The 22655-nt window shown below is 35.6% G+C and overlaps 1 protein-coding gene across 2 annotated transcripts in view; it reads left to right on the top strand.

Annotated features, from left to right (window-relative positions):
• The window catches only part of ARID2 (AT-rich interaction domain 2), a 163293-nt gene that overhangs the window by 138859 nt on the left and 1779 nt on the right, over nucleotides 1–22655 (top strand). For both annotated transcript variants that reach the window (XM_081250313.1, XM_081250314.1), the window contains 4 exons: nucleotides 9283–9421; nucleotides 9514–9599; nucleotides 12409–12532; nucleotides 12622–12713. In XM_081250313.1, coding sequence (XP_081106439.1) covers nucleotides 9283–9421; nucleotides 9514–9599; nucleotides 12409–12532; nucleotides 12622–12713 — 441 coding nt within the window. The remainder of the gene's footprint in view (nucleotides 1–9282; nucleotides 9422–9513; nucleotides 9600–12408; nucleotides 12533–12621; nucleotides 12714–22655) is intronic.

Raw genomic sequence — 22655 nt, 5'->3', positions numbered from 1 at the left:
GGGAGTATTATTTATACTAATAAAATCAATATTCCCTGACCACCCTGGAATCTACTCAAGTGATGCTGAGGTTCAAATTACTGGGTTCCTACTGAACCTTATACAGTTGTAGTTCCTCCTAAAGATTCTAACATAGGTTTTATTACTCCTACTATACAAGCCTGAATAATATTTTTGTATCAAGGTGAGGCTTAAATAACTGTTGGTCTCATGGGAAATAATAGAAAATAATAACAACAACCACCAGCTTCACTGTATGCTATGAATGAATTAAAACTTACAAAAACTTATAGGTACTAGAATTTGTATTCTCAGTAAAGGTACTTCTACTTTGTCTAGAAATATCATCCAAAATTTATGGTAAATCTTTAATTTCTTGTAGTATTGAAATTTCAAAAATACTGTAGTCTTTTTTTTTTTTTTTTTTTTTGCGGTACGTGGGCCTCTCACTGTTGTGGCCTCTCCCGTTGCGGAGCACAGGCTCCAGACACGCAGGCTCAGTGGCCATGGCTCACGGGCCCAGCCGCTCTGCAGCATGTGGAATCTTTCCGGACCGGGGCATGAACCCGTGTCCCCTGCATCAGCAGGCGGACTCTCAACCACTGTGCCACCAGGGAATCCCTGTAGTCATTTTTAATAGTAAAATGAAAAAATTGAAATATTTAACAAAAACTGATGGCAGTTTTATACATTTTATTTAATGTAAAGAAGTATCTAAAGACCAGTTGAGTGTGATATATGAAACTGCCATCTTGATTATTTGAAAATATTTGATAAGTAAGATATCCAGAGTGGAAATTTGTAATTCATGATACTGTGCCTTCATCAATTACTGCTTACTTATAGTTAAGTTGCCAGTTTAAGTTGAAATTAATCAATAAGATTGATCAACAGGATGGGTTACATGGAATAGGAGAATGAAATTCATTTTATAGCATCTTTTGTCAGAATTTTATGGTCATAAAACCAGAAGATATCTTCAGAGGGTTGTTGCTTTGGCTTCTGGAAGTTTTTTCACATTAGTACAATATCTGGCACATTAAAGTCTTTTAATTAATATTTGTTGAGTGCATTAATTGAATGAAGATTAACTAGATTGATTATGTAGTCAACAGTTCTTTGCTGACCTAGTTTGTTGGCATTGTGTCTTTTCAACCATCAAGATAATAGTTCATCATTGTGCTATTTTTACATTTATAAAATCATTTGTATTTTATGTAAAAGCTCTAGAATCACTGGGTATTTTGCTAATACAACTAATAAGCCTTTATAAATGTAAGATTAATTTCATGTAATAGTCTTTTTTGGTAACAGTTTGAGGAGTATGTGTTCCTTGTGTTCCTTAACTACTGACCTGCCGTAAATGAAAAAGTATTATTAGGAAAAGTCCCAATTTCCTCCACAGTTGATGACAGAGTTGTTTTTTGGTTTGTTTTTTATTTTAGTTTTGTTTGTTTGTTTTTTATCTTGCTTCTTTCTTCCAAACACTGAATACCAAAGACTACTTAAAGATGGTACCTGAAAGCAAAAAGTTATATACCATGAGACAAATTTGCCAAATTGTGTTAAAGTCCTTTTCATTGTTACTTAAAATATTTGGGAAAAGAATTTCTTGGGGTGAGAATCTAGCCTGTAGATTCTTTATTTATTCTTTGGAAACTGTGTACAAAATAAGGAGGATTATGTACCAATGCTAATCTCAAGCCTAGTATACTTTCAGAATTTGCCAGCATTTTAAAAACAGAAAAAATTTATAGCATAATAGATACTGTGTATAAAAGTGTAGTGCCTGTTTTTACCTAGTAATGAATGTATACATATTATCCAAGTAAACAATGATATATTCTAGTATAGTAGAAAAAAATCAGATCTTTAGTGTTAGACATATCTGGTTTCAAATCCCAGCTCTTGCCACGTAGTTCTGTGGCTCTAGAAAGTTATAGAAAGCTTGTTTCCTCAGCAGTATAGTGGGGATAGTTTTGCCTTCTTCAGAGAGCCATCATAGAATTCAAATAACATGATGTTTGTGAATATGCCAGATACATAATAATCCCTGAGCAAACAGAAGTTCAGGTACTTTACACTGTGTGCAGCTTTGTCAAGAACAGTGTGAGGTGGTATACTGCCATAGCTTTCAAGAAATTCAGGCAAGTATCCAAAGTCTCAAATTTATTTGTGTGCTTTATTTATCTCATTAAAAACACACGAATACACACATCACTATTCATTTTTATCTCCAAGCTTATGTTTAGTTTATTAAGCATAATATTATTGTAATGCCTAAATTGTGCAAATATACTTCATACTACTTTTCAAATGCGAACTATTATTTTAGCCCATATTCAGATTTTAGTGGAGGGTTCACATTTTAAAAGCATATTTAAACAAGATCCCTGAGAATATGTCTGTTTTGCTATGTAAAATATGTGACTGCATCACAGAACAGTAGGTTAGTAGGAGTTGGTGCTAGAGGATCAAAGAGCAAATACAGAAATCCTTTCCTCTGTTAGTTTTTAGTAATATTACTACTTTTATTAATATTTTATTATAATATTATTGATATTATTACTTATTAGGAGGAAAGGAGGCAGAGCCAAAGGCAGTTGGTTTTGGCTGTCCTCCTTTGGGAACCCCCTTCCTCGGTTGAGATATTTCCCATAAATTGTTACTGGGAGGCAGGACAATAGGCCAGATACTTGCTTCCATCCTCATTGCCTCTGGTAGCTAAGCCAGTCAGTCAGTCGTTCCTATCTGTGGCTTTGAATCTGGACTGACTGGGGCAAAGAAGCTGAGAGTGGAGAATTCATTTCTGTAGCAACAGCAACATTTAGTTTCCAAGGACACAAGTACAGATTTGGGGCTGTCCAGTTCGCATTTGTAATTTTTAGTCCTATATTAAAGCAATAAACTAATTTCTTTTAATAGCTGTCCTTTTTTTTTTTTTTTTTTTGGCCGTGCTGCGTGGCTTGTGGGATCTTAGTTCCCTGACCAAGAGTCAAGTCCATGCACCCTGCAGTGGAAGCTCGGAGTCCTAACCACTGGAACGCCAGGGAATTCCCAGTAGTTGTCTTTTTTTATATTTTGAACTTTAACAACTGGATATAATAAAATTAGGTTTAGTCTCCCAGCAAGGTTGTTGGTTTGGGCTTCCCCCACCTCCAGGTTTTAGCAGCTTTTTACTAAATCTTTAAATACAAATAATGTGTACCTTTGATATTTCTTTTGCCGTAGAATATTATCTGTGTAAAACAACTAGATGTCAAGGGTTGAAGTAAAAGGTAATTGTTCTACAACTAATAATATAGCTTTTTTTTAAACCTAAAATATGTTTGCAGTGTAGATTTTCTGATATATCATTTATGTGCATTTATTAACATTTAAATGCACACCTTGCTTTTAAACTAAAATTTTCTTGCAAAATATATATCCCATGTGTTTTAAGTCAAATTAAATTTTTTTTGTAGCAGGAGGGCTATTAAGAGGGATATGGAATACTTTTTGGTCATTAAAGAAAAATAGCCTGCCAAGAACTTGAGCAATTAAGAAGACTGTAAATGAAACTACCTGAACTGAAGTGCTATTTTCAGCCCTCTTAGTTATGCTTTAAAGGCAAAGGAAACAATCTTAGCTTTAGAGATACAGATGTTTGCTTTTAAACTGTTCTTTTGCATATGGTGAGTTATTAAAATATCATAACATTTTAAATGTATTATTAATATATTACCTCCTTGCATAGATTGCAGGCTTTTAAGTAATAAAATCTTAAAGTAGTAGAAAAAGTGTGCTTCATTTACTTCACTTATGTTTTCATGATGCCTAAGGAAGTGTTTTATGGTAGGAAAAGTGACAATAATAATCACAGTATAGATTACACCAATAAAGTAATGGTTTTTAGCTTTTAAAAGTTTTGGTAGAAAGTGATTTAACCTTCAGTGTTTGCTTAGGGGAGTTGGAATCAGGAAACTTGCACCTAGTAGCCTTATGTGAATAACTTGTTTACTTTAACCAAAGAGCTTTTCACTAGGATAAAAGAAAAAAAGGAATTTGGCTGAAAGGGATTTCAGTGAAAGCATAAAAGCTAATCCTGAGCTTTAGCTGCAGTTATTTACGTAATGAGCAGGGGACTAGCCATTATAAATTGTACTGATGATGTAATTGAAAATAATATATATCTTTGAAAGATGGCCAATGACTGAGAAAAAAAGCATCAGATATAGTTACTATAATAAATGTATTAGGTATTAAATTTTGTATCACTTTGTCAAGTATTGTAAATATAGTTTCTATCTTTTGGGAAAGTAACAGGATCAAAGAAAAAGTGTTGTTTCTATTGTTTTTAGTTGGAGTAGCATTTATATTGTTACACTTAAGTATAAGATTCAGTAGAAAGGAAAAGATAGAAGATGCAAAAGAACGGGTAGTTTATGAAGGAACACAATAGAATCCAGTATATAAGTGAAGCAGTTAACTCTGGAAACAGTGACTACTTCTGGGTAATATCCAAGGGAAGGAAAGATGATTAATGACAGAAGATTTAATATATAGAAAAAGGAAGTTAGCAAGCTCTAATAGAGTAACTTAAGTTCCTTCAGTAATAACCTTTTTTTTTTTTTTTTCAGAGATATGAAAGTCCCTATACACTAATACAGGTGAAGATGAGCTCTAAAATAGTAAGATTGAGGTTCAGTGTTTAACAAAAGGTGAAAGTTTGGAGCAGTTTCTGTGGGGAATGTTTTTAGGAGCAGAAATTAATAAAATGAGTTGTGAGTAATAGTAAGAGTCACTTGATAATCGGGACCATTAACTTGGAGGTGGGCTAAATTTTATTGAGCAAAACTTGACAGTTTTGGAATAGTTGTGGGAAAGATCTCAGAGTAGGTGATTAGTCGGATGGGCAAGGTTAAAAAAAAGAGGTTACCAGTGCCACCACTACAATGACTACTACTAGTAATAACGATCATGATGATACTTTATTGTTGGCATACTATTTGCCAAATAATTTTACATGTATCATCACATTTAAGCCCCCCAGCCACCCTGGAAGCTAGATTAACAGTAAGTAAAATGTGTTTCAGAGAAAAGTTATTTGCCCATTTCCTCTGCCTGTGGTTGTGTGTCCCCAGAGTTGTGTGTGGGGAGGGGGGGCGCACCCTTCAGATTGTACATGCCAGAAATTATATATTTATTACAACAGTTTTTCAGCAGATGGCAGTAAAGAATCTTAAGGAAGGTATTCTTTAAATTTGTTCAAAGGCACCATGTAACCATACTGTGGCAGCAGTATATAAAACTGTATCAGTAACAGACCCAGTCTTAGACTCACAGACATAGAAAACAAACTTATGTTTACCAAAGGGGAAAGGGCGTGGGGGAAGGATAAATATATGTATAACTGAATCACTTGCTGTACACCAGAAACTAACACAACATTGTACATCAACTATACTTCAATTAAAAAAACAAAACAGACTCAGTTTTGTTTAAAAAACACATATACACAGAGAAGACTTAAAGCATATATACCAAAATGTTAGCAGTCTGGATAACTGGATCACAGAGAATTTTTATTTTCATTTGGTTGCTCTTTTGAATTTTTCTGATCTCTTTAAATGAACATGTTGTTTGTTTGGGGGGACTTGGGGTAGGTTGTTGATGGAAAGGTAGTAATCAGGAAGATTGTTTAGACACACTTGTAAACAGTAGTGACATCCCACTTCAGGTCTTATTCTTCTCCATCTCAGAAAAATCCATAGTGTTCTGAAAACTCACTGTTTTGCACTGAAATTACATTTAAGCATTTTATTTTATTTTATTTTATTTTATTTTTGCATTACGTGGGCCTCTCACTGTTGTGGCCTCTCCCGTTGCGGAGCACAGGCTCCGGACGCGCAGGCTCAGCGGCCATGGCTCACGGGCCCAGCCGCTCCGCGGCATGTGGGATCCTCCCAGACCAGGGCACGAACCCGTGTCCCCTGCATTGGTAGGCGGACTCTCAACCACTGCACCACCAGGGAAGCCCCATTTAAGCATTTTAAATCCAGATATTCCACTTAGGGTATTTGGAATCCCTAACTTCTCTCCACCCTCATATGATCACTGTAGCCAACTTCGTCACTATTTTAGAACTTCACCTTGTACCATAGTCAGTCAGAGACTGGTTTGTATGACTCAAACAGTTAGATGAATAAAGAGAAAATAGACTTAGGATGAAGGGAAACATAGTAGGTAAGAGGGAAATAATAGATTCTGTCTTGGGCAGGTAAAGTGAGCACTTAAAAATTCTTGTCTTAAAACCACACACACACAGAGTTGTGTATATTTAGTAATTTAAATTGATCTAAAGAAGTACTAACTTTGTTCTTTTTTCTTGTGACTGAGAATTCATCAATTTTGTGTATTGTAAATAAACTTGATTCATTTAATCTATTGCAAAATAGTTTAAAAATAGATAACATTTTGACTAGTGACAAGTAGTAGTACGTTTGGATTTTGGTTTGTATGTCTGTGTGTGTGTAAACAATTTTACTTTTCAATTAATAAATTAATAGTATTTAGGTAAAATCTTAAAAGTACAATAAGAACTGTTTTCTTGTGACAGTTAGTTGCACTCCAGTCATATATTTCATATTAATGAAATTGCATTATGAGTACTGAAAAGTAAAAGAAATTCCAAAACTAAAAATGTACTTACTGATTTTAGTCACACAGTAAACTTTAAAAAAAATTACATCCCCATGAGTTATTTATTTTATAACTAGGATTTTGTACCTTTTGACTTCCTTCACCTATTTCACATTCCGCCCTCCCATCTCCTGCTTCTGACAACCACCAGTCTCTTCTCTTTACCGATGAGCTTAGTAGGAGGGTTTTTCTTGTTTTGTTTTGTTTTTCTTCTTTTCAGCTTCCACATATTAAGTGAGGTCATAGGGTATTTGTCTTTCTCTGTCTGACAAATTTCACTTAGCATGATTCCCTTGAGGTCCATCCAAGTAGTCTCAGATGGCAAGATTTTGTTCTTTTTTTATGGCTAATATTTCTGTGTGTGTGTGTGTGTGTATACCACATTTTCTTTCCATTCATCTATCGATGGACACTTAGGTTGTTTCTGTATCTTGGCTATTGTGAATAATGCTGCAGTGAACATGGGGATGCACATATCTTTTCAAGTTAGTGTCTTCATTTATTTGGATAAATATCCAGAACAGGAATTGCTGGATCATATGGTAGTTCTATTTTTAATATTTTGAGAAACCTCTATATTGTTTTCCACAGTGGCCACACCAATTTACATTCTCACCAAGAGTGCACAGGGGCAGGGGTTTTGTTTTCTCCATATCCTTTTGTTTTTGATAGTAGTCATCTTAACAAATGTGAGGTGATATCTCTTTGTGGTTTTGATTAGTGATGTTGAGCATTTTTTCATGTACCTGTATGTCTTCTTTGGAAAAATGTCTATTTAGAACCTCAACCCATTTTTTAGTTTTTGGGTTTTTGCTGCTGAGTTGTATGAGTTCTTTATATATTTTGGATATTAACCCCTTATCAAATATATGATTTGTAAATATTTTCTCCCATTCAATACATTGTCTTTTCGTTTTGTGGATTGTTTCCTTTGCTTTGCAGAAGTTTTTTAGTTTGATGTGGTCCCACTTGTTTATTTTTGCTTATTTACTTTTGCTTATTGTTGTCTTTGTTTTTGGTGTCAAATCTACAAAATCATTGCTGAAGCCTATGTCAGGGAGCTTACCACCTATGTTTTCTTCTAGGTGTTCTATGATTTCAGGCCTTACATTCCAGTCTTTAATCCATTCTGAGTGAATTTTTTTGTATGGTATAAGAGAGCAGTCCAGTTTCATTCTTTTGCATGTGGCTATCCAGTGTTACCAACACTGCTTATTGAAGACAATGTCTTTTTTTCTATCGTATATTTATCACAAATTAATTGACTATATATGGGTTTATTTCTGGGCTTTCTGTTCTGTTTCACTGATCTATGTGTCTGTTTTTATGCCAATACCATACTGTTTTGATTACTATAGCTTTGTAATATAGTTTGAGATCACAGCACATGATGCCTACTGCTTTTCATGTTTCTCAAGGTTGCTTTGGCTTTTTGGGGTCTTTTGTGGTTCCATACAGATTTTAGGCTTGCTTGTTCTATTTCTATGAAAAATGCCATTGGAATTTTGATAGGGATTGCATTGACTCTGTAGATTGCTTTGGGTAGTGTGGACACTTTAACACACTAATATTAATTCTTTGAACCCATGATAGTTTTACAGTAAACTTTTGGTAAGCATTTATATAGATGAATATAAATGGTATGAAATATGTCAGTTACAATGATTTTTGACCTTGTCTTTTATAATTCAGTATTTAATTCTTTTGTCTAAAATTTATTTTAAAATGCCTATCATTTCCTGAAGGAATATTAATTTGAAATATTATATATGTGCTCCACATCAAAAATTGGCTCAAATATAGACACGTTTATCTGACATCCATAAAAAATTAGATCCTGAGAGAGCTGCCATAAACTTCCAAGATATTGACTGTATAAATATTTGAGTTACTAATTAGTAATTGAAGTCTTTTAACATATTCTTTGCTGTCTGGATTCCAGTATTCTTTCATTACCATGTATTCTAATTAACAAGGGGGTATAGTATCTGATTTTCTTCAGGTTTCTGTCCTTGGCCGGATACACTGAGGCATTTGTATTATTAATATTAAGCCTCAGGGTCTGTGAGTGAATAGGGTGTGATGTTGGAGAAATGAGAGACATGACTTCTTAAACAGGATGGACATACAAAATGTGAATTCAACTAAAAAGTCAGAATCACCAAAATGTGTAGCATTTAGATTTTTAGATTGAATATGCTAGAGTTTATTATATGTAATATGAAATCTGATAAATGCTTGAGCAGCTTCTAAAAGTACAAGAGTATGGTATTTGTTTATAAGATAATGTTCTGTTTGTTTTAAAATGAAATTTTATTTACTTTCAAGAGATTCTTAACTGACTTTCATTGAAGGTAGGGAATTAAGAATGAAACATTAAGCTTAAAACAAATTACCAGAAGTGTTCAGAACAATTGAGTATTTGACTTTAAATATAAGCAGAAATTTAAAAAATATTCTTTGAAATGAAATGAAATTTGCACTGTTTTGCTTAATATTTCTATATATTGATCTGGAGCTTTTGTGTTAGGAGAACAGGTTTTCTATTTTAAAGAACATATCCAAGTGTTAGAAAACTTCTACTGCTTTCATTTTTTGTAGGTGGTTTCAGACCCCCTCACAGGTTTTCTACCACGCAGCAACTGAACATGGAGGGAAGGACGTATATCCAGGGCAGTGTCTTTGGGAAGGTTGTGAGCCTTTTCAGCGACAGAGGTTTTCTTTCATTACCCACTTACAGGTACACTTTCTTAATTCTATTTGGTTTGTAACTCACTTGGTTGTGTTAAAGATCTTGATGCATATGTTTTTTACTTCCTCTTTCTCAAAAAGGACAAACACTGTTCAAAGGATGCCCTGCTTGCAGGATTAAAACAAGACGAACCAGGACAAGCAGGAAGTCAGAAATCTTCTATCAAGTAAGAAATCTGAGTTTACTTCCTGTTGCACATAAAAAAAGACAAATCAGGAAACCAGGCAAAACTTAGTAATAAAAGGCAATTTAGTATATCGGGAGACAGGAAACCTGGGTTGTAGTCCATCTCTACCATTAACCAGCTATGTATGTGACCCTGTTCAAATTGTGTAAATGCCCTAGGAATTACTTCTCATTTTGGCTGGACCACATGGTCTGTAAGTACCTTGTAGCTCTAATATTTTGATTCCACTTTGTAGACAAGTCATTGGAAGTAATGACAGATGATATATGAGAAATGCTTTGTAAACTGGAAATAAATATATGGTTCTTTGTCCTTTGAGAGAGTAGTTGAACATGTACTTGATAATGGCAAAGAGATTTATTCTTACAGCTACTCCTGAGGAGAGGCCAAGGTGGCATGTGAGGGTCCAATATAAAATTGTATATGTCACATTTACTATATGGTTATTCATTTACTATTATTTCATGAACACATACTTGTAGTCAAGTTCTGAGTTAGCTGTAGGTTCCTGTAAGGTCCTTATTAGGTTTACATAGTATTTCCTGTTCTGTTTCTGAGGCCTTTAGTTGTAAACTCTGTAACCTAAAAAATACAGTCAGCCCTCCTTATCCTCAGGTTCGGCATCTGAGAATTCAACCAACCTGGGATCAAAAATACTTGGAAAAAAATAATTTCAGGAAGTTCCAAAAAGCAAAATTTGAATTTGCCATGCACTGGCAACTATTTACATAGCATTTACATTGTATTAGGTGTATAAGTAATCTAGAGATGATTTAAAGCACACAGGAAGATGTGTGTAAGTTATATGCAAATGCAGTCATCGCTCAGTATCTGCCTGGGATTGGTTCCAGGATTTTGGTACCCACAGGGGGTCCTGGACCCAATCCCCCATGGAAACCAAGGGACAACTGTATTTTAAATTCTCATAATGTGAAAATAAATTAATTTGTCACCATTTATTGAGATACTGCTGTGTACTGGGCATTATGCCAGACATAGGGAATTCTAAGAACAAGATATAGTGTAACTTCACAGAGTTGAAATTCTAGACAGAGAACTAAAAGTATAGGAACACAGAAGCTGCTTACATACTTTATTCATTCCATTACTGTTTACTTTATTCTCTCCATTACTATTCCACGTGCTAGGCACTAAGGTATAGCACGAGGTATACGTGACCAAGATGTTTTGCCGTTTTCAAGTCTGGAGATGCAATGAGAGGTATAGGTAATTCTTATTATATGGTGTAATAAGTCCTAAAATGAAGATATGTACAAGACACTGTGAGAGCCCACCTGAACCAATCTAGGAGACCAGGGAAGGCTTTCCGGTAGAAAGCACATCCAAACTGAGACCCAAAGAATGAGGAGTAAATAGCTGAGAGTTTCATAAGCCATAATCATGAGTTTGGATTTTACCCTAAAGGCAGTAGAAAGTCATTTTTCTGCCAGGTATCTTTTTCTGTAATTTTCACTGTACAGTTGACCCTTGAACAACACAGATATGAACTGAGAGGATCTACTAATACTAAATACTACAGTGCTGCACTATCTGTGATTGGTTGAACCCACAAATGTGGAACTGTGGATATAGAGGGCCAACTGTAAAGTTATATGCAGATTTTTCACTGCAGAGAGAGTGGGTACCCTTAACTCCCGGGTTGTTCAAGGATGAACTGTATTTAATTTCTATGTATTATGTAGCCTATAAGAGTATGTTGCAGTATGTTTGATTTTGCTCACATTTGGAAGAACTTATATTTGGTATATCAGTTACAATCAATCAAAAATCTTTGTCACTACATAAAATCTAATAATAATTTTTATCTGTGTCCATACATAGATATCCTTACTTGTAGACATCTATAAGTAGATATAGATAAAAAGTGGTTTACAATTTAAAGATTGCTTTTATGTCAACTTACTTAATATTCAGAATTAGTTTACTTATGTAAAAAGGTGCCAGAAATATCCCCACTTTACAGATGCAAAACCTGAAGCACAAAGGGGCAAACTGAACTTGAAAGTCATGCAGCTAGTTACGGTGTCAGAAATAGGATTTCCTCACTGTGAGCCAGTGCTCTCGCCACTACTGCCCCACCAGAATACAACAGATACTGATAGAATTTTTCTGCTTGGCGAAGGAAACCTAGAGTAGTTTGAAATCTGATTTTATATAAAATCTATCTCTGCAGTCCCTCCATTCTGTATCTTTCCTAAAGCACAGTAGAGCTATACTGAAAGAATTGATTGAAATTAGTAAATAATGAAGAAAAATTATGTAACATAGTAATAGTTTGAAGTGTAGTAGTTGGCATAATTTTGTATTATTATCATATTAGGTTATCTTTTCTTGGGTGACCTATACATATACCAGTACATTCTCAGGTAATATTATTTTACTCCTAGGTACAGTTTAGCAAAAATAATTTGCAGCTCAAATTGTAGACTAGTCTTTGTTAACATCTTTACATTGCATTCAAAGATGTGAAGTTCACAACTTTGAATACTATGTTGTATTTATATATGGGCTGTACCAGAACATCTGTTGTTTGCTTTAAAGTTGATAGATTGGAAAATAAAAGACTTGAAACTTCTCCTTGATACCAAGAGCCCTTATGCATAGGCTGACACAAGAGTAAATATTACTGCTGGGCCACAGGAGCTTTTACTCACCCTGTATCCAGAGTTTCAGAGTAACCACCTTAGGGGTTGGCAGGTTGGTCATTTGTTATCAGTCTGTCTGCAGCATCATGTTAACAATCTCTTTCTCTCTCTGGTCAATTTAGGCAGCCAGCTGTAGGGGGCACAAGCTCAACTCCTAGAGCACAAAAGGCTATTGTGAATCATCCCAGTGCTGCCCTTATGGCTCTTAGGAGAGGATCAAGAAACCTTGTCTTTCGAGATTTTACAGTGAGTAAGCCTCGAAAGCCTTATCTGTAAAGGTGTGCGCACTGTGTGATTTAGATCTTTATTCTTTTTCTTTTCTTTTCCTTTTTAAGGATGAAAAAGAGGGACCAATAACTAAACACATCCGACTAACAGCTGCCTTAATATTAAAAAATATTGGTAAATATTCAGAATGTGGTCGCAGGTGAGTAATCTGTTTTCTGTAGCCAGAGTGAATCTAGATTATTTTACTTTTACCCATAAGTTAATAAGGTTAGATGTCTGCATTTTATTCACTGCTTTTCTCATCAATTTTTGGATATGTCCGAAAGCTTATGTCAAGCTCAGGCCATCATGGATTCTTTTTTTTTTTTTTTTTTTTGTGGTACGCGGGCCTCTCACTGTTGTGGCCCCTCCCGCTGTGGAGCACAGGCCCCGGACACGCAGGCCCAGCGGCCATGGCTCACGGGCCCAGCCACTCCGCGGCATGTGGGATCTTCCCGGACCGGGGCACGACCCCGTGTCCCCTGCATCAGCTGGCGGACTCTCAACCACTGCGCCACCAGGGAAGCCCCCATTATGGATTCTTAAAAGCCAAAAAAATAGAAGTTGAAACAACCAAAAGGTTCTCTTTTAGCTTGTTTCATTAGGTTAAATTTCTTGCTGGTCATAGAATTTAAGTTTATTTTATTTATTTATATTCATTTATTTTGGCTGCATTGGTTCTTCATTGCTGCGTGTGGGCATTCTCTAGTTGCGGCGAGCAGGGGCTACTCTTTGTAGCGTTGCACAGGCTTTAGGCGCACGGGCTTCAGTAGTTGTGACATGCAGGCTCAGTAGTTGTGGCTCGCTGGCTCTAGAGAGCAGGCTCAGTAGTTGTGGAGCACGGGCTTAGTTGCTCCGTGGCATGTGGGATCTTCCTGGACTAGGACTCGAACCCGTGTCCCCTGCATTGGCAGGCGGATTCTTAACCACTGTGCCACCAGGGAAGCCCTGGTCATAGAATTTAGAGCAAAAAGTAGATCTACAAGAGAAAACTTAGGAGTTTACTGGTAGGAAAAATGAATTGCTCACTTAAATCATGTGGAATTAGAATGGAATTCAGTTTGATAATTACCGTTTTAATGAAACCATCAAAGCCATACGTGTGCTAAGATTCACTATAATACTCTGAAGTTTTAAAAGTTACATTTTAGTGGACTTAAGAGAAAACTTAGGATCTTGTAGATCTATAGCAACTGGAAACAATAACTCTAACCCTAGAGAGAGCAAATGTGGATTTGCCTCCCTTGTCTCTCTTGAAGCTTGAAACTAATATTCTAGTATTATTCGTCCTCCATCTTCAGCTGACCCAACTCAGGCTCCTTAACTGGAAAGTTGTCCTCTGATGCATCTTGCCTTCCAGATAGTGATTTTCTCTCCTAGTCTCTCTCCTCTCACATACTATTAATCAAATCTACCTTGGTTCTCCTCCCCCCATTTTACCTTGTGTTAGGTTTTTAATGATATTTCTTGCAGTAACCTTCCAACTGGACTTTCCAAACATAAAAACAGTGCCATCAATTACAAAAAAAAGAACTATTAATTTAACTATATCAAACTTTAAAACTTCTGTAAATTAATGATGAATAAAACTTAAAACTAAAGTTTTTAAAAAGTATTTTTAATGACAAAACTTACTATATTTAGTGTATCAAGTATTCCCACAGAGGAATAAGAAAAATTCTTAACACTCAAATGAAAAATAAGCATAGTTTTTCAGGAAAAAAAAAAGAAATATGAAGGTTTTGTCACTAGCATCTCCCAGCTTCATTCATGAGTTCTTCCTTCCTTTCTCACTGTATTTCCCTCCCCACCCCTCCTTTTGCTACATTTCAATTTTAGCCAAACTAAAACCACATGCAGATTCCAACCATGCAAGACGCCTTTCATGTCGCACTTTTGTACATTTGTTCCAGTGCTATACTCTCCTCCCTGTGTTGCGGCCCATTTAGTATCTGCAAGCCCTCCCTGATTCAGCTCAGACGTTGGCTTCTGTGTGCTGCTTTTCCTATGCTGTGTTCCCCTTCCTCATTGAGTTTGTTCTTCTCTATTTTTATAACATGTCTGTCTTCTAACATTTCATCTTACTGTTTTGTAAGTAGTTTTTTATGTGGCTTTTTTCGACTACTGACCTAACTACAGATATTCTCTGATTAATCTTTGTAGCCCAATTGCCCAATACATCAGAGATAATCCCTACTTGCTATTCATCCTTCAAGACTCAACCCAGGTCACCTCTTCCTTTCCTGACATCTCCCTCACTACCGACGCTTGACCTAACGTGCCCCCCCACACATTGCTTTGTTACCACCTTACATGATGAGATCTGTGAAAGCAGGGGTTGAATATTTATTTTTGTTTTTGTGTCCTCAGTGCCTAGCATAGTGTTGGGAATATAATAGTGATTCAACAAATATTTGATTGATAGACAGATAGAAGGGAAGAAGGTCTCAAAAATTCATTTTTTCCTAGAGTTCTGATCTGGAATTTGTGTAGACAGTTGGAATTCTAAAAGTAATTTTATAACTTTTCCCTCACATTCAAATTGTACATTCTTAGGCTTACAGCAAAGCCACTTTGCATACATCTAATATAATTATTGAACCAAAGTTTTCATCTTACAGTTTGTGTTTTGTTGTTGATTTTGTTATTTTATTTAACTCTAAACCTTCTAGATGCCTTTGGCATCTTCAGGTGCTATGCTCTTAGAAAAGCAGAAACGAAAGAATTAAAACAATCCATTAAATTCTTCCCATTCACCCTCCCAGTCTGGGTTGAAATCCCCATGTAGAACCTCTATTGAATATCTCCAGTAATGAGGAGTTTCACTAGAGCAGGAGTACTGACAGAATCTGGCAAAACATATGTGAAGAAAAAAGTATAGGAAATCAGATACTGCAAAAGATAATTCTTTGTTGATATATTTCCTCATCTCTGGTGGAATAAGTTAACGGGTGTGATTTTTTTTTTTTTTAACTAAAGCAAATTCTATTCGCAATAAGAAAATTACAGGTCAACAGGAAGATATATGGAAATTTACTTTCATTCTTACAGTACAGTATACTGAAGAGTATGAAATGTCAGCATTTTTAAAAATTTTAAGTTCAGAGTCTGATTGAATAATGTAAAGTTTTAAAATGCAGTTTATCTCCTTTATGATTAAACTTGAGCTTTGGAGAATTGCAATATATTTCTCCTCTTTTTGATGTATACCTTTTGTCTGTGTAACACATGGGTCTTATTTAAAAATCAAATGATACTTTCACTAATAATGGACAATCTGAAAAAGAAACGAACAATTCTATTTACAAGAAATCAAAAGAATAAAATACTTAATCGCATTAACCAAGGAGGTAGAAGACTTGTACATTGAGAACTATAAAAACATTGCTGAGGGCTTCCCTGGTGGCGCAGTGGTTGAGAGTCTGCCTGCCGATGAGGGGACATGGGTTCGTGTCCTGGTCTGGGAAGATCCCACATGCCGCAGAGCGGCTGGGCCCCTGAGCCACGGCCGCTGAGCCTGCGCGTCCGGAGCCTGTGCTCCGCAACGGGAGAGGCCACAACAGTGAGAGGCCCGCGTACCACGAAAAAAAAAAAAAAAAAAAAAAACATTGCTGAAAGGAATTAAAGAAGATGTAAATAAATGGAAAGACATCCTTTGTTCATGGATTGGAAGACTTAATATAGTTTAGATGTCAATACTACCCAAAGCAATCTACAGATTCAATGCAACCCCTATCAAAATTTCAGTGACATTTTTGCAGAAATAGAAAAATTTGTTCTAAAATTCATATGGAATCTCAAGGATCCTTGAATAGCAAAGCTATCTGGAAAAGGGGGAACAAAGAGGACTCACACTTTCTGATTTCAAATTTCACTGCAAAGCTATAGTAATCAAAACAGTGTACTGTCTTTAGTGACATAAAGACAGACATATTAACCAAGGAAACAGAATGGAGAGCCCAGACATATGTGGTCCTTGCATATGTGGTCAAATGATTTTCAATAAGGATGCCAATTCTCTATTCAATGAGGAAAAGATAGACTTTTCAACAAATGGAGTTGGGAAAACTGGAAATTCACATGCAAAAGAATGAAGTTGAACCCTTACCTAACACCATATGCAAAAATTAACCCAAAATGCATCAAAGACCTAAAAGTAAGAGCTAAAACTATAAAACTCTTAGAAAAAGCTTCATGACATTGGATTTGACAGTGATTTCTTGGATATGACACCAATGGCACAGGCAACAAAAGAAAACATAAACAAATTGAATTTCATCAAAATTAGAAACTTGTGCATCAGAGGACTCTATCAACAGAATAAAAAGACAATCAACAGAATGGGAGAAAAGAATTACAAATCAAATATCTGATAAAAGGGTTAATATTCAGACTATATAAAGAACTCCTAAAACTCAACAACAAAAAGCAAACAAACCAAATCAAAAATGGGCAGAGGACTTGAATAGAAATATCTCCAAAGAAGATAAATAAATGGCCAATAAGCATATGAAAAGATGTTCAACATTACTAATCATTAGGAAAATGCATATCAAAACCACAATGAGGTACTACTTCATACCCATTAGAATGGCTATTATTAAAAACAAACAAACAAAAAATCGAAAACAAGTGTTGGCAAGGATGTGGAAAAATTGGAACCCTTGTGTGTTGCTGATGGAAATATAAAATGGCACGGCCACTGTGGAAAAGAGTGTGGCCATTCCTCAAAAAATTAAACATTTCATTCAGCAGTTCCACTTTTGGGTATATTCACAAAGGAATTTAAAGCAGGGAGTTGAACAGATATTTAGGCACCATTTTCATGGCAGCATTATTCACAGTAGCCAAAAGGTAGAAGCATCCCACGGGTCCATCAACAGAGGAATGGATAACTAAAATGTGTGTGTATATGCAATGGAATATTACTCAGCCTTAAAAAAGAATGAAATTCTGATACATTCTACAACATGGATAAACCTTGAAGACATTGTGTTAAGTGAAATAAGCCAGCACAAAATGACAAATATTGTATGATTCCACTTAAATTAGGTATCTAGAAAGTAGAACAGTGGAACAGCCCCCAGCAGGGGGTTGGGGGAGTGAGGCAGTGGGGGGTTCTTGTTGGTTGTGGGAAGATGAAAGAGTGCTGGCGATGGATGGTGGTGATGGTTGCACAACAGTGTCAATGTACTTAATGCCCCTGAACTGCACACTTAAAGATGGTTAAAGTAGTAAATGTTGTATTATGTATATTTTACCACAATTTAAAACTAAAAACAAGAACAAAGGAGGGATTTGGGGAAAATGCAGAGTGGCTACTAATGATTATTTGGTTTCTTTTGGGGATGATGAAAATATTCTAAAATTGATTGTGGTGATGGTTGCACAATTCTGTTAATATACTAAATACCACTGAATTATACACTTTAAATGGGTGAATTGTGTGGTATATGAATTATATCTCAATAAAGCTGTTATAAATTTTTTTTTAATTAAATGGTAAAGCTTGTAACAAACTGTATAGTCCCCTACTTCACCCTTCCTACCCACATCCAAGGGAGAGCTTTCAACAAGTTGAGCTAATTTTTCTGGTATTTGCCTCCATGTTTCTAAATAACATGTTTATGTTACTATTTCTTAATTTACCTATTTTACACTTTACCTGTTGACTCTCTTTCTATTGAACACTGTTGAAACCTCTCTTCCTTACGCTTTTCATTTCCTCATAATATTGTTACATCTTAAATCAGATATATTGTTTGATGCTGAGCCATGTGCTACTGTTTTACATTTCTTTTTTTCTCTTTGTTTTTGCAGGGTTAGTGATTGTCTTGCTTCTTCATTAGCTTTTAATGGGCCTAATGCTGATTTTTCCCATATATTTCAATCAGTATCTTTCAACCCTATGTATAAGCTATCTAAAAAACACAGTTGTTAAACCTCTATCAGTTCTACATTTTTTCCCCTTGGAAACTGGCCTTAGTAGTCTAGACAGCTTGCTTTGTAGGCCTGGTACACAGCTGTCCTTGGGAATTCCTTCTGTGTTGAAACCTTTTTCTTGAATCCTACTTACTTCTTTTACTTGAGTTCCTCCCTCATTGTAGTAAGGTATGTCCTCCAATAATTTCAAGACCCTAACTGTCTGAAATGTTTTTAGTTAACCCTTAGTCTTGATAGTTAGGTTAGATTTAGAATTCTAGATTGAAAAATCACTTTCCTTTAAAAATCTGAGGACATTGCTCTAATGTCTTCTAGCATGCAGCTTTGCTGTTGAGAAGTCCAGTGACATTCTGATTCCCATTCCTTTGTATGAGATCTGTTCCCCCCCACCCCAACCCTCCAGAAGTTCTTAAGGTCTTTTTTTTTTTTTCCAATTTCTGTTCTGAAATTTCATGAATGCTGTGTCTTGGTGTGGGTGGTTTTTGTTGTTGCTGTCATTGAAGTGGGCATTTCATTTCAGTGGATCCTTTCAGTCAAGAGATTCATGTCCTTAAGTAATGGGAAACTTTCTCAAATCTTTCTTTTTATAATTCCCTACTATCCATTGTCTGTTCCCATTTCTAGAACTTCTGTTTTTTTTGGATGCTAGACCCTTGTAGAGTGATCCTCTAACTTTCTTTTCTTTCTTAGCTTTCAGTTTTGTCTGTTTAATCTGTTTTCTAGAAATTTCCTTGACTTTATCATCAAATCTACTGCATTTTTACTTCATCTGCCATGCTTTAAATTCTAAGAGCTCTTTTTAAGTTGTCAGTTGTTGCTATTTTTATAACATCCTATTCATAGGTTGAATACAGTGCTTGCTAATCTCTCTCAGGATATTAATGCCAGTATTTTTGAAGTTTCTTCTGCTCCCAGTATGGTTGCTGTGTACTCGAAATTCCTTGAAATGTCTGAGGATTTGGTGCTTCATGTTATATTTTAAGAATGAAATACCTGCTAGCTAGTTGGAAATTCTGGATGCATGACCCCCATGTGTCACTAGTGATTGCCATTTTAGGGTGACCCCTGATGAACCAGTTTGTTTCCTAGAAGCCCCTCAATCGTCAGTCTTCGTAGAGATTGTTTCTCCAGGGAAGAATCTTTGATTTCCTTGCCTTTAGAAGTGGGCAACTTGAAGGAGAGTCCGTGAGGGCCTGCATTGTGGAAACAGAATTGGGGGTGGGGTGGGCAGGAGGATCTCACTGTGGTCAAGTATGTTCACTTTCCTTCACACTGTCTATGTTGCTGTAAGTCCTAACCCTTTCTGGTTTAGTTTCTCCAGAAAATAAATTTCTTTTATTCATTTTGAGAGGGAAAGGAGATAAACTTGTATCAAGCTGTGCTATTTTCCTAAAAGCTGATTTGTGTCTTAAATTGTTTTCACTAATGCTACTTACAAATTATTTCTTATCTATTAAGTGCATTAAAGTGACACAATGTTTATCCTTTGTTAAACATATCAAAAAGATAAAGGAACTTTTGAAATTTGAAATTGAAAGAATATCATTTTATACAACAAGAAAGGCATATTTCATTTTTTGTCTAGTGAGTGCTTATTTAATTCTTTAAAACCTCCCAAAATAAAAGATATTAACTTATATCAAAAATGAAATTGTTACTTTAAAATCATCCTAGTAATTTAAATGTAGTCTTTCTAGTTTTATCCATGTGACATAAAAATAAAAGAAAGAATACTTTTTAACATGTGACTGTTCATCAGTTTGGAAAATATGATTTTATTTGTTAAGCTTTTGAAAGTAAAGGCTTTTTGCTTTGTCAAAATGTTCATTGATTATATAGAGGGGAAATAATTTGATTCCACTTAGTAGGTTATTTTTTATTTTATTTTTATTTTTTGCGGTACACGGGCCTCTCACTGTTGGGGCCTCTCCCGTTGCGGAGCACAGGCTCCGGAAGCGCAGGCCCAGCGGCCATGGTTCACGGGCCCAGCCGCTCCGCGGCATGTGGGATCTTCCTGGACTGGGGCATGAACCTGTGTCCCCTGCATCGGCAGGCGGACTCTCAACCACTGTGCCACCAGGGAAGCCCAGTAGGTTATTTTTAAATCGAGTTTTTTGTGGCTATTTTTTCTTTCCCAGAAAAACAATTCTAGACATTTTATAGTTCATTTAAAAATTTGTTAAATAAACTTTTGAAGTAAATCATGCCTAAAGAAAAGTAAAAAACAACAGAAGTGTGAAGCTCAATGAACTGTCACAAAGTGAACCACCACATAACCAACCATCCAAGTTACGAAATTGATCAACACCAGTTCCACGGAGTCCCTCCAAGTGACCCTGGTCTTTACCCCGTCCTTGTCTGTGGGACTGCTGTCCTGATCTGTAACACCATAGATTAACTTCACTTGATTTTGAACTTTATATAAGTAAAATCATATAGTATATTTTTTTCTTGTGCTAGCTTTTTTTTTCTCAGCATAGTTTGTGAAATTCATTCACGTTGCATGCAGTAGTACTGTGTATATATAGCAGTATAGAATTCTGTTGTATGAATATACTCAAATTTATTTTTTCCATTCTATTTTTGATGGACATATGGGTTGTTTCCAGTTTGGGACTATTAAGGATAATGCTGCTATGAACATTCTATGAACATTTTTTGGCCATATATGTACATATTTCTGTTGAGCTTTTATGAAGGATTGGTGATTCATTGGTGCTTTATTTTAGTACATAACGCCAAACAATTCCAAAGTGCTTTTATCAATTTACACTCCCTCCAACAGTGTTATGAGAGAGTCTCAGTTGCTCCACATACTTGCCAACATTTGCTATTGTAATTTTAATATTTAATTTTAGCCATTCTTTTGGGTGTGTGGAGTATGTACATATGGAAATTACAAAAGCAAATACCCTAACAGCCAAAAAATGTATGAAAAGATGCCCAACTTATTAGACATCAATCTCAATTTTTTTAAACAGTTTTACATATTTGTTTTGTTTCACTTTGTTTTGCTATGGTAAAGATGACTACAGTCCCCACATGTTAAATTTTGGCTTTGAATTTCTTTGTTCCTATAAGTTGTTTCCTTACATTGTTTTTCATTCAAAATTTAGAAGTTTTCATTGCCTTCCTTTTCTGCTAGTTCCTTTTACTCAGGGTTATTTAAATGAAGGCACTGAATCTCATGGGTTCTTTGGTAATCTCATGCTTGTTGATTTTTTTTCTAACATTTAATGTGAAAAATTTCACACATAAGGCAAACTTGAAATAATTTTGCAGTGAACACTCATATACCAGTCACCTAGCTTTTACCATTGACATTTTACTGTATGTACTTTCTTTATCACGTATCTACCCATCCTTCCATTTCTGGCTGATTTACCACTTTTCTCCTCAACCCTTGGCATCATTGTCTGTAGACAATACTTATTTTTATAATTTCTCTTCTTTATATACACAGTCACAGCAATATTGTAGTTTGAGGGGTGGAAAATTTCTTTCACAGTTTATAAATTTTTTTAAAACAGCTTCTTTATGGAGTAATGTGGTATTCAGGTGATAGTTAAGCCAAATGTTGGCCTGGCTTATTTTGTTTCTTAATAAAAAGAAAGAAACTCATCATACCTACAATATAATTTTTATTTTCAAGTCATCTCTTAAAAGCAGCCACTTTGTTCCTCTCCAGCTGTTTTCTGACGTGATCTGAATTTTTATTTTATTTTGCCAAGGACACTTAACATGAGAGCTACCCCCTTAACAAATTGTTAAGTGTACATTACCGTTGACTGTGGGCACAGCGTTGCTTAGCAGATCTCTGAGCTTTTTCATCTTGCTTAACTGAAACTTCATGCCTGACGATTAGTAGTTCCTCACTGCTGCCTCCCCCCCACAGGGAGGCAAACACCATTCCACTCTTTGATCCTGTTTATGAATTTGACTGTTATAGAGGCCTGATCTGAATTTTCTAGAAGCATGAATGAGGAAGAATACAGAATTATGATGGGTGGTCTCCCTTATTCAGAAAAGTACCGTGGAGAAAAGGCAAACCGTCAGACTCGTTGCCTAATTCTGCCACTACTATTTAACTAGCTAGAAAGTCATTTCAGTTCGGGGTGCCTCAAGTTGGCCTCAGTTTACTCATCTGTAAATTGAACGG

Source organism: Mesoplodon bidens, assembly GCF_964165515.1.
Source record: "Mesoplodon bidens genome assembly, chromosome: 11".
NCBI classification, from domain to species: domain Eukaryota; kingdom Metazoa; phylum Chordata; class Mammalia; order Artiodactyla; family Ziphiidae; genus Mesoplodon; species Mesoplodon bidens.
This window is presented reverse-complemented; position numbering and strand designations above follow the sequence as displayed.